We start from the raw sequence: 13,021 nt of genomic DNA, 5'->3' as shown, positions 1-13,021 counted from the left end.
CTGTCTTGTTGAATCATTTATTGCTAATCCAATCAAATTTGAGGATGTAGATTGTAACTGTGCTTAAATAATCGCTCAAGAATAGATTATGGTAAAAAACAAACAAACATTTAAACAGTAATCTGATTATGCATTGTTGCAAATGATGTATATTTTTTTGCTCCTGACACTCACACAGCAAGTAGTGACTCTTGGCTTCTGCCTCCCCAAACTGTAGCACCCCCTGATCCTCTGCTCCACATCAGAACAATTAGTGGCCCTTGGCCCCTTGCTTTACACAAAAAGGGGGAAACCTGTGTTCCCTACACACACAGGCGGTAGCTGATGCTGCCTTGGCTCTTCCATAGCAGGAGCTGTAGGTAATGACTCCTGCCTGCCACGGTGGACCTTAATTTGTTATTGTAGCAGAGCAGCTGTGCAGCATGCTGCAGAGAGCAGGTGGCAGCCTGGCAGGAGTGGAGGATGGGGGGCTGGGCTGGAGGGGGAGGACAGGAGCCTGTGGCATATGTGGGCGGCTGTGGGGGGTGGGGGTGAAAAGATGATTGTGTGTGTATGTAATGGGGGAGCTATAGCTCATGACCTTCTAAGCCAGCATCCAAATATTATGCTTGTATAGAAGAAATAACACGTGAGACTCTGGATGGATTCCAGATCAGCCTGACTGTGTAGGCTCTTGTGTGTGGAGAGTTCTGGCTAGTATTACCAAGCTCAACAGATGACACCGATTATTCAACTTTTGCTTTTTGCATGGTCATATTGTTCAAATTGCAAGACTAATTCATCCCTTAGGCCTGCATATTATCAAATACAATCCATCATTTTTAGTTTCACCAGGCTCTCCCTATACCCTTGCTTGTTTCAATGACAATTTGTGGAGGCATCCCAGGCTATAGGTTCAGGCTATGAAAAAAAACAACAAAATCAATACACCAACAAGTAGAGGTCATAAACGACTTTGCTCAAGGCAAGGGATGTGTGTCTCCTGTGAGGATTATGCGAGCTGAGCTCTGGTGTCCCCTTGTTGCTTCTCGGAGTTAATCATTGCTGAGACACCGTTTCCCTGCTGTAACCGACCGCGCTTTCTGGTAAAATGCTCACAATTAGTACCGCCCACACAAAATATCCTGTGTTGCGTGTAGAGAATAGATACGTGTTTCTCGGTGGTAAAGCGATCGTCTCCTGCAGATTTCGTTTCATTCTATTTAATTCAGAAATGTTTTTAAAAGTATTTTAATCCCATAGGAACCCCGCTGAAGAGGACCTGAAGGAGTTTAAAAGACTGATCCTATCAGTCATCATTCTGCCAAGGAGAAGAAAACTCAAAACTCCGAGCAGCATGGTCGGAATGCCGAGTGCTTTAAACTGTAAGTAGACTCTAAGTGTTGCTTAACATGCTAAGCAAAATCAGGCATCACCGTTGAGTTACTTTTACCTGACAGCATTTATCCACAGGTGTGTTCATTTGCACCTGCACGTCATGATACACTATGCTGAGTCATAACAAATGTCCCGTGATATGTCCTTGATCTCGTTTTTGTGTTTTACTTAATTAAGGACCAGAATCTCATCTGAAGGGCTGCCCCTGCCTCCTAATGAAAATATAGCAGAGTTTTTATCTAGGCTCCATAATAAGGACAGATAAAACACTTCTCCACTCTTATTATCTTCTGATTCTTCCCCCCCGAGCAGTCTAGTCATAAGAGAAGATCTTTGAATGTGTTACTTCAGATCCCATCAAATCATTATAATGACCGAACAAAAACTCCATCATCCCTTTGTCTGCTGAGATCGTATGGTCATTAGGATCCATTAAAGAGTGAGAATAAACTATGCATAACATACTCTACTCTATTGGATGCATTATCCCTTATATCGCCCCCACAAGACAGCTATTATGCTCCCATTTGATTGAATAGCAGCTTTCGAGTCTATGTGTCTTTTCAGTCGAGGATTTGGAACCCTTAATCCACCAGCCAACGATTTTTTCTCCCTCTCTCTCTTTCTCTTTCCACCATCTGGAGTTTACAGCTTTTTAAGACAAAAACACCAGGCTGGAGCTGCTGCTTGATGCCAGAAGGAGTTTTTTTTCCCTTTTTGTCTGCGGTTTCTGCCTGCTTTACATCAGGGGTCAGTAGTACAGTTCTGCGATGCAAGTGGGGTCAGCAGGGCCCCAGGGCATGACTGTAGACCCCCATGTGTCTCCCCCCAGGACTCCGATTGGTCCCCTTTTCACCACAGTGAAACAAATAACTGCATAATACTGACCTTGATATTGTAGTGATGATGTTAATGATGATGGCGTTACAGTGGCCACCAGGGAGCAGCAGAGTGTATAGTGTAATATAAAACCATAAACATGGTTTGAAAGCAATTCCTGCTGTTTGGAAAAAAATTGGTTCCAGCTATAACCCCCAAAAGATAACAACAATATGTGTATTCTTCTGTTTTAAAATTGTTGTCAGAGATGGGCAGTATACTCCTATTTGAAATACGTATTTCAATTACTTTTATGTATTTTTATCATTGGTGTTTGACAGAGCTGAAAAATTTAAATGTATATTTGTAATAAGATACTTTAGAGTGGAGTCATTTTATACTTTCAAAATACTTTCTACGTGATACAAAAACATAAAATACAAGACTAGGTCAAAACCTGGCTGATCAAGCTCCTTTTTGCTGGACGTAAGACAACCCTCCCCTCTTCAGCTCCGTTTGAGGGACTGTTCTCATCTGCAGGAATAATATTCCATCCAAACAGGAGCCAACTAACGCCAGAAATATTTGAAAAGTTAGTTGTTAACCAAATTGGCTGCTTCCAGTAGTTTTGTTGTTGTTGCTTTTACAATTTTGCTTGTTACAGTAGCATTCAACTCCATTTTCTTCCCTCCCTCCGGTAGGATTCAAACTCTCACCAGAGCGTTGTGTACATTATAGAAATCAGAATGGTCTGCAGTTTTGGACAAATTCAGAATGCCTAATGTCCCACATGTGTTTTCCTGTATTTTATCTTGATACATTTTCTGGCACCAATATTTTGTTATATTTTGATATATTTATTTGAGGGACATTTTGCTGTGTCTTTGCCCATCTCTGATTGTTGTTAAGTTGGAGTAATTTAATGTTGTGTGGAAAGCTAAATAGCCCTCTGGGAAGCAGGGATGCTGTGTGTACACTGGGAGAAAATGTGTTAAAGAGCATGTAGGCTCAACATTGCTCACACTAGTCAATCATTTCCATTCTCCCTTGATTCAATTAGCTCTACGAGAAAACATGTGGATAATTTGGAACCCCCGATAATTTTCCCTTTTGCCTTCTTTTCTTTGGGGTGGGTTACAGAGTCAGATTCCAATCCTCTGACATTAAAAGGGGAAATAAACGACAAAGGGGCCCTGCAGGTTTGCATTAGAGACCTAATTGGTTTTGGCTTGAGTGGGCTGTTAGCGTTGCCAGACGTGGGCCCTTTGTATTTTGCCATGTGGGAGAATTTGCCTGTGCTGGAGGTAGAGTGAGGTGCCTGCAGATCTTCTCTGAGTCACCCATGCACCATTTCTTGTCTTTGTGGGCTGTTGCTATGTGTGTGCGTGTGAATGTGTTTATATGCACAATAAGTGTAGTTCCAGGTACGTATATACAAAAATGTGTGCAAATGTGTGTCGAATTGCATGTTTTTGTCTGTGCACTGCTTACGCTTGTTTCTGTGTGTTGCTATGTGTCATGGATGTGGTTGGCTGTGTTTTTGTAATATGCGTGTGCTTGGGTATGTGTTTGTGTGTTTCAGGCTTTGGGCCCAGTATCCTTCTCACTCCCTCTGGTCTTTGCGTGGGTCTTTTCCAACAGCACTACCACCTGTTAGTGTTTTACTCGGGCCCCAGGGCTACAATGACTGCAGAACCTTCCAGATTTGCTCATCAAGCCCATCAGATTGGCTCCCTTACCTCAAATCTGGCTCCCATTTCCTATCGGAGGACCAATCTGAGCTTGATTCCCTGGTGCAGTTTAGCTGAGTCAAGATGGTGTGCAGTTGAACTAGTTTGAGCTGAGTTTGATTAATGACTCATGAGCGACAACATTTTATTCAGTATGCTGCAATGCTGGATCACAGTTAAGTGTGGTTTTAGTGTGAAAAGATGTTTAAAGACTGAATTTATGGGGTCACAGTGCCCCCACGTCTGTGAACCACAACAAAGAATCTGGCATCTTCTGTTTGAGCAATAATATGAGATCAAATGACAATTTAAAATTGCATGTGTCACATATCTACTGTTAAGGATCACTTGCTGTGAAACTTGGAGTCTAAGATTTAAATGAACCCTAATTGTAATGAAGCGTTTACTACCCAATGACAGAAAACAAAAATATATCATCTCTGCATCTTATTATCAAGTTCGCTTGTGTTAAATCCCAAACCACTGCAAACAGGATCATCTGTCTTTTCAAACAGATAGGATTTGTCATGTTCCGTGTTTCGTGAGACCTCTGAGCTTTCTGTCCCATTGTCTGTTACTAATTCAGCACACTATGTTCGCCTGTCTATTACTTCAGACAGTGTGGCAACCTGGAGCAAAGCTTGGAGGGGAAAAAAAGAGAAATAGACAAGTGACCAAACAGTGAGAGAAGGAGAGTAGAAAGGGATTAACTGTCAGGGAGAATGTGAGGCTAATTGAAGCCAGTTTTGCACAGCTGTTTCTTGTTGCTGTGCGGCACTGCACGGAGCGGCTGGGAGGATAGGATCCAGATGTGATCTTGCGCCGAGGATCACCCACCAATAACAATCCTCAGAAATACCAGCCGTACAGGAGACGAGGGCTATTAGAGTGTCTGTGCTCGCCCACCTCCTGACAAAACATCACTTCTCCGGCTCCAAAAGATAAGCAAGCCCTCTGCTTTTTACTCTTGATTGCAGCTCTCAGCTCGGCTCCTGAGCGTTGTTAACACTGTCATCTTGTTATACTGCCAGCCACTGCCATGACCTCTGTATTCAGGTGTCACTAGGTAGCGTAAACATCGCTTTGACACATTTGACTATTCCAAAAAGACGGCTCGCAGGGTGTGAAAGCGGTTTTGCATATTTATCATGTGGCTTTTCGAAACGTTCAACCAAAAGGGATTAAAGCTTCTTTTGTACGCTCTTCTGTGTTTCATTTAAATCATCATGGAGAAGAAAAAAAAAACATTTATCCTTTATCAGGATGGCGGCATGCATGTCCCAGGATTGTGCGCAAGCATTTATTCGGTCCTCTACTTTAAGTGGAGGGACATTGGCTGGAAACAAAAGGGCCCAGTCACTTCAGAGTAAATTGGAGTGGTCAGGCAAAAAAAAGCATGTGAAAGGAACTTATCACCACATTATGCTTTTTTAATGCCCCGTCTCTCTCTTTTCCCACTCCTCATGCCTTTCACTCCCACTTCCATCATTTCCCACTTGACTCAGACAAAGAGGAGTTAGCATTCGTTCCCCCTTTTCTCCACACCTTCCAGAGTTACCCCAGTACTTCTTTCTCACCTCCTGTTCCTGTCTGACGTTCGGCCTCCCTCCATCCATCCATCTTTGTTTCTTCTTCTTCCCTCTTTCTGCCCCCATTCCTTTTCCATCTCGATTTATCCGTCTTTATTCCTCTCTTCATCCCCACTCGTCTTGGCCACCATGCACCATGTCATCGCTCAGAGGAAGACTCAAATCTCAGTTCATGGTTTGACAAGATATTGGCAGTATTCACTTTTTAAACCCGTATTTTTTTTCCTCTCCCCATTTGCTGTTTCCCCTACTTTTTCTAGAATGTGTCAAAAGATGTCTATACCTCAGTCTGTTGAGGGAATTGATGTTCTATTGAATTATCAGATGAAACACATGTAATGCTTATGTAAAGCATATGCGACAAGCATATCCAGCAAAGTCGCTGACCCAGATAATGACTGCTTCACATCCTGACAGATAACGCTGAAGATGATGTGTGGCCTTGGCCTAGTCTCACTTTATCACGCACGCACGCACGCGCACACACACACACACACACACACACACACACACACACACACACACACACACACACACACACACACACACACACACACACACACACACACACACACACACAGTGAATGTAACAGCCTAAGCCAATATCACTCCCAAGCTCCTCTCCCCACGTGTCACTTGTGAGTTTTATGACTTTTGTCAAGTTCACCTCATCTGTCCCTTCTCTGATTTCACTCCTGCTGGGCCTTGTGCTGTCAGAGAACAGGACCCGCTTGCTTGCTGCACACATAAACTTTATAAACTTGCACTCCGTTTGCTCTTGCTCCCAGGCTGGAATGTGTTCTGGGTGCTGTTGTTTATGTGTCTTGTCCTCAGCTGGTGACTCTGCTTGTTGTCTTTGCTTGTTTGTCCTAGCAGAGTACTGTAGCGAGATGTCATACCCGTGGTTGTTCTGCAAAGCAACAACAAAGCAGGTGCTGCCACAGTCACCTGCTGCTCTGTTAGGAGATATTTGGTCCCCAAAACAACTGGGAAGGCAGGAGGAGGTTCAGTTTGGTTTGCTGTGTCTTGAAATGAAAAAAGAACCAAAACAAGTAAACCTGTACATACACCCCCTCTCTACTGCACGCACACACACACACACACACACACACACACACACACACACACACACAAATAGAGGATTGTATTGCAACATTGACAAGCCCAAACATCCCTGAGGCTTAACCTTGGGAAATGCCAACACATGCCTCTGAGTGTGTGTGTGTGCGTGTGTGTGTGTGTGTGTGTGTGTGAGCAAATCCAGCCGTTATATTCCCTCAACTTTAATTGAGCCCTTCAGAAATCCCCAAAACTATTACACGCACACACGAACACACGCTGAGAGTAAAGCCTGGAGCCTCTATCTCTGCCTGGCCAGGTGTTCCCGGCCCTTCTGCCAGATGAACCACCTGCAGATCACAGGTGTGGCCATCGCCAGGGAAGAGAACAACACAGCTGCCCCTGCAGCCTCAGGCAGAGAAAAAGAGAGATGGAAGTTTTATATAGAATCAACTGCTGGTAACAGGAAACTACACACACACAAATGCATCACGCATAAACACACAGTATCAGTAACAACTCTATTTCTTTTTGGAGTATAAATTCGACAGGTGGAGAGGAGTCTCAATTCTTACACATTGTACCTTTTTAAAGACAAACTGTTCTCCCTACTAATTACTTACTGATTATTATAATGATTAAATCATGCCTTTTTATATCTAAACACTGGGGCAAAATGTTCATTAGATGACACCCTAGACAAAGATTTGTGTTATAAATGGTGTAACTGACAAATGTTTTGAACCATTATTAATTCCCTATTTTAAAAAAAACATGGCAAATCTTTTACTGGCCAGCTGTGAACAATATACAGTATTGTTACTAAAATAAAGGAGAATGTCCAGTGTAGTTACTCACTGTGTGTGTAACGTCTGTGTGTGGGCCTGTCCGAGCACTCCTTCAACACAGCTTCTCCCAAACATGGAGTTGTTTATGAGAACTATTCATGTTTATGTGCCGACAATTGGGTGAGGCTGGCAACGCGGAGCAAGTTCTGATCCGCGGTATCATTTTCTAATTAGTGAAATTGCTGCATTTTAACTGTGAGTGCCATAGATGGATATCCCTGACAGCGTATCTGGTACATAAGTTAAACAAGAGAGCGTCTGGAGAGACTTTGGAAAGTGCGTAATTGTTGAATATCGTTTAAGCGGTGTTATTGGTGAGAAGGGTTTGGCGTCTGGCTACGCACTTGGCTTCCCTGTGTGGAAACTTCTGGAAGATGCAGCCAAGTGAGCGTGAGACCCACCGCTCATAAATTTTAAGCACACATGCAGCCACGCTCATTCTGCCTCTCCCATACCAACACACAAACACTCACTCGCTCACTTTCCCTCTCACCCAGAAACATGCATGCACTCCCCCCTATAACCACGCTTCTTATATTTGCTCATCTGTATTTGTCTCTGTGTAGTATTTACACTTATAAACACACTTGCTGCACCCGAAGAGCAGCCGTGTCTCCCCTCTGTGCGCTGAGTGTAATAGGAGATCTGAGGGTTTTCCGTGGGTGAGTAGGCGGGTCAGACCTTACTTAAACTAATGGCTCCCAGCAGTGTTGAATAGCCAGACACACTGGAGCCGAGGCCCGAGGTTTTGGAATGCCACTGCCGGCTCAATGCCTGCCTTTCATCGGCACCGAGTAAAGGAGAAAAAGGGAGAGAGAGAAAATGAGAGAACGGAGGGGGAGGAGGAGGAGGAGGAGGAGAGAGAGGAAAATACAGAACCCATTTGTTTTGGGTGATATGAGGATGCCTGAAAAGGAGGGCACAATAGTCGTGGAATGGCAGGACGGGGGGCGTCGGTGGACTGTGGGGAAAGAGGGGAGGGGAGAGGCGTGTTTGGGCTAGTGGGATGTCAGGAGGGGATAAAATACCAGTCATGGGTTGTTTTGTGTCAGAGCCCTGTGGGAGCCCCCTGACCAGCCACCAATTTGTTGTTAATGTATGTAGGATGAGCTCTGAATGAGTCTTGAGGGAATCAGTATAGTTTTGAACTGAGGCCATGTCCAAACTAATACAGATAGTTTAAGTGTTTTTCCTTCTTTATGGCCTTTCAGCCGAACTACATAAGCAGTGCTGACCTACAAAAACTTAAAAAAGTACTTTGCCTGTCTGTGACCAGATTTTGGTTTTTGACTACTTGTGGCGCTATCATGCAATGTTTTGCCTGCTTCGTTTCTATCTCGTACTCTACTAGCATGCACATGCGAATGTAGGACATACAATTGGTGACAGTAATGTAGCATTGTACTAGGAAAAGGCAGGAAGAAGACAACTGCTAGCCAACGATGAAGTATTATATAATATGCAAAAGCATGGCTTGGGAAATGTTTTACCTACACTTTGCATCGACTCCAACCTTACTGTCCTCAGAAGCAGCTGTCCTAACAAACTAATATTAGAAATTAAGCAGCAGAGAAAGAAAAGCCGGCATGTCCATGGTGCATCTTTCAGAGTCGATGGTGACTGATATTATAGGTTTGTCGTTTGTCGGAAGGATACTTGTTTCTTGAAGTGGATGTAAAAAAAAAAAAAAAAAAGTGCTTCAAAAACTGTAGTGTGGATATCCCTTAAGTGGCAAACATTCTGTTGTCTCCAACCTTGTCTCTGTTTATTTTAGTGTTTGATGATTACAAGGCCATAAATAGTGATTTCATTTAGTGTCATATATGCTATTTGCTAACCAAGGCAGACCTTTTAAAGTTGTCCAGGCATCTGACCACAGATGCAAATATCTACACCTGATGATTGGCTATTTTGAACCACATACTAAGTGCAACAGAAAGGGGCACAGAATAAGAAACATTGCCCTGAAAACTAAGCCTATGTCATTGGGCATGTTTATGAAATGGTTTATCCAGACATGGTGCTCACCAGAACCATTTTGTGTATCTACCATTTCAAGGTTCACTGTGGACATTTAGACCTCTAGTAGCACTATGGAGCTGTTCCCCGTTTTGTTAATTTCGTATGTATGCGCGTGACTATGCACATGCATGTGTGCACACACGCAGGTACCCAATACACATTTTTACAATGGTGTCACACTTTTCCACTGATCAACAGGTGGCGGTAACACGCTAAGATATGCAGAGATATGCTAGCAGAGGCAAGGGAGAAGATGACCACAAGCTGGTAAACGTGGATGTACGTGGATGTAAATAATGCTGGATACTTAAAAAAATTGGCCTTGCAAATATTTAATAAGGAAGGAAATGCCCTTGACACATTTGTTAGACCTCGAGGATATACACAATGAGTTTTGATGAATAAAACTAACTAAAAATAACTTTTGTTTGTTTAAAAGAAACCTCCACAGGGCCTCTTTAACTAAATATTTCTTTGGGGGGGTTGCAAGTTAGCTCACCTGGTAGAGAATGTGCACCATATACTGTATAAGGCTGAGTCCTCACCGGACATGGACAGCTGTTGACCCCGTGGACCCGGACTACTTTTGTTTATACTACTTTCTTGAGTCAGCTTGGCAGACACGTTCCACACATGTACAGCAGATCGATTGGTGCCCTGGTAGCTATCATCGTCGTTGTTTGTTACTGCGCGGACCTGTCTGTGCCAAGTACGTGTGGTAACAAACAACGGGAGGCATGCGGACGTCCGCACAGATCCTACGTCTGATGATGATTTTTTTCGTCACGCGGACCCTCGCGGACCCCCACATATGATGTAGGATGTGACATAGGATGTGGAAAGTATTTATTTGTCAGTAAGAATCCTTGCATTAGAGTCCAGCCCCAGGCCCTTTGCTGCATGTCATCCACTCACACTCTTCCCCATTTCCTGTCTCTCCTCAACTGTTCCTATCAAATAAAGGCAAAAGCCAAAAAAAAGATCTTTAAAAATAAGTGTGTGTTTGGGTGGGAGGGTGATGTTCTGGGAACCTTGTCCTTCTCCTCGCTGTCCTCCAATACCACTCTGTTGGTTCACTGTCCAGAGCCAACACATACCATAAAATCTGTTTATATGACCTATCATTTATCTGACCCTACAGACAGGGAGAAAATAGCCCTCACTTTAGCCTTGATTACTGCCGAGAAGCATCTTACTTGATCTCTTTTGTTTATTTTATTTTTTTTTACAGTAAATGGTCCTCCAGACATACATGGACCTGGAAAATGACGTGTCCCTATTAGATAAATTTGCTGTAGAAGATGTAATGGAAAATGTGGCCATGGGAGATCAGACAGGGAAATCTACGGCTGCATCAGATTAGTGAACATCGGGAGTCTGAACAGTGATGGGGAAAGAGGGGAAGGAGAGGGTGGGGAGCATTGCTGGTAAAATGGTTGGAGAGAAGGGGGGCAGCAATGATAAAGCTTAGTGGGAGAAAAAATAGCAACAACGTGAATAATTAACCAAAACAAACATTTTGTCTCTGATAGCCAGAAAGAGAGAAGGGCAGAGAAGAGAAAGACATAGAAAGAGAGACATTTCTTTGCTGTCCGATACTACTGATTCTAGTCTCCTCTTACTGGGAGCCATTTAGCTCATTCAGTAATCTGATTGGTTGTTTAACCTAGAAAAACATTGATTTAAACGGTTTGGTGTGGTTTCTTGTTATTTTCACCTATATATTTTTTGTCATCTTCCACAAGCTAAAGACGACAGGCTGAAAATGCCAATTAGTGCCAGTTAAAACTTTTAATCACACTATCGCTGTTGAGATGTGAAAACCCTAGCTTGTTTGTTTTATTTGACGGTTGCAGGGAATACATCATCTGGCCGTCATTTCTCTTTTGTGGTATTTTCAACTATATCACAAAACATAAGTCATCGTGAGGCTATACAAAGCGAGTCTGCATTTATTTGTGCTAGTTCTCTGAGCTTGGCGTGTCAGGGCCCCATGGAGATATCCTGGCTAGTGAAGTTGAGGTCGGTGGTAGTCTGGCCAGAATTGTTCTGGCTCACTTTCCACACTGTGTGACGATGGACAAGCTTGAAAACTGATACGGCCACACATGCACACAAAATCTCACAAAAATGGACTTAACACAGTGTGGAGTGGGAAAGCTTCTGACTGTAGGAAGCTGTGGCTGGGAAAAGAATACAAAGCGGCATGCATAGGTTTTTTTTTTTAATTTATGAAAATCTCTGTCATCATTTCACACTGATTTGGCAGCAACTCTCCCAGTGAAATCCCACCACCCTGATTACCATTTCAAACTCCTCTGTGAGTGCTGAGAACAAAATGCTCTCACCATGTGTGAGTTGTATTGCCTTGCACAGTGTGTCTTCGACGCAGAGTTTCTGGCACTGATGCGGCCAGTTGCCTGAAAGACCTTGTTTCATCAAAGGTCATCTCTTTTTGTCTTGATGTTAGCTATACTAGAAGGCGCTGATGAAAATATTATAGGTATGTAAGTATATAGATATATAGGCATCAATTGGGATGTTTAATGTATGATCAGGATAATGGGTCTGCAGTTCAATGGGGCTGAGGTCAGATTGTGAAAACATGATTGTCCAATTGTCAGTGGCAATTCACTGGACAATTGGCATAGAAAATCTGCATCTCTGTGGTCATCTGGAAATGCTTCATGTTTCCCCCAAAAATTATTTGCATGCACATTTAGCATACTACAAACCTTGTTGGTGCACCTTTTTATCATTGTGCTAGTTTGTGGCTTTCCTTTGCTGTTGTGATTCACGTTCTAGAGTTGTACAGTCCTGCCTCAAATGAGTATAAACCACCTATCTAGTGTATTTACCTTAGATATGCCTTTAAATTGGTATTTTGTCTTCTTTACCTGTTGAAACATTCCTGTATCAGTAGAGCCCCTTGTTGTTGCTGTGCTGTATTGCGATTGGATAGCATAGCTTTCACACAAACAGAGTTAATTAGCTTTTTAGTAAAATAGCGGTTAGCCATTAGACCACATTTACAAATGCAGTCTCCCATTCTCAGCACACACATCACTTCTGTATGCTATTCATGCAACCATTGGCAGGCTGCATCGGTGTCTATTGTCATGATAATGGTACCTTAGAAAACACTGTCACTAGAGGCTTTTTTTGAGTATCCTCAAAAAAGCAATGCAAATGCATGTAAATGGAGGCATATACACACAATATGTTGAACTTTTTTATTTCTTCATTTCAAACTTTCTGCGAGTTTAAATACATAAACACACATGATTCCTTTCTCGTGGAGTCAATCACCAACTCTTACAATCCCACGTTCCCTCTTTCCCTCCTTCTCCTCCTTTCATTTTCCCCCCTGTCCTCTCTAAAAAAAATGCTGTTTACTTTTTCTAAAAGTGGAAGTTTGGCGAGGGACCGTGTGAACAGAAACAGATGCTGCATATTCTTTTGCTCTGTCGCTCTTTATCTCACACACATACACACAATGGCAAACAGCTGCATGAGGCTTGAGCAGCTATAGTAACAGGAAGCCATACAGTATGCATACATACAGCAAGCTGACTTT

General features: G+C 43.0%; 1 protein-coding gene across 1 annotated transcript in view; it reads left to right on the top strand.

The window, feature by feature from the left end:
- The first annotated feature begins 1,179 nt into the window (after positions 1-1,179).
- Positions 1,180-13,021, top strand: part of cbfa2t2 (CBFA2/RUNX1 partner transcriptional co-repressor 2) — a 37,349-nt gene continuing 25,507 nt past the window's right edge. The window contains 1 exon segment of the mRNA XM_038695926.1: positions 1,180-1,364. Within this exon segment, the coding sequence (XP_038551854.1) occupies positions 1,337-1,364 (28 nt within the window). The 5' untranslated portion in view covers positions 1,180-1,336.

Source organism: Micropterus salmoides, unplaced genomic scaffold (genome assembly GCF_014851395.1).
Source record: "Micropterus salmoides isolate LMB-PRFRI ecotype aquatic unplaced genomic scaffold, ASM1485139v1 Ms_hic_scaffold_4, whole genome shotgun sequence".
Taxonomy (NCBI): domain Eukaryota; kingdom Metazoa; phylum Chordata; class Actinopteri; order Centrarchiformes; family Centrarchidae; genus Micropterus; species Micropterus salmoides.
Note: the sequence above shows the minus strand (reverse complement) of the source record. Positions and strands in the feature narration are given on the sequence as shown.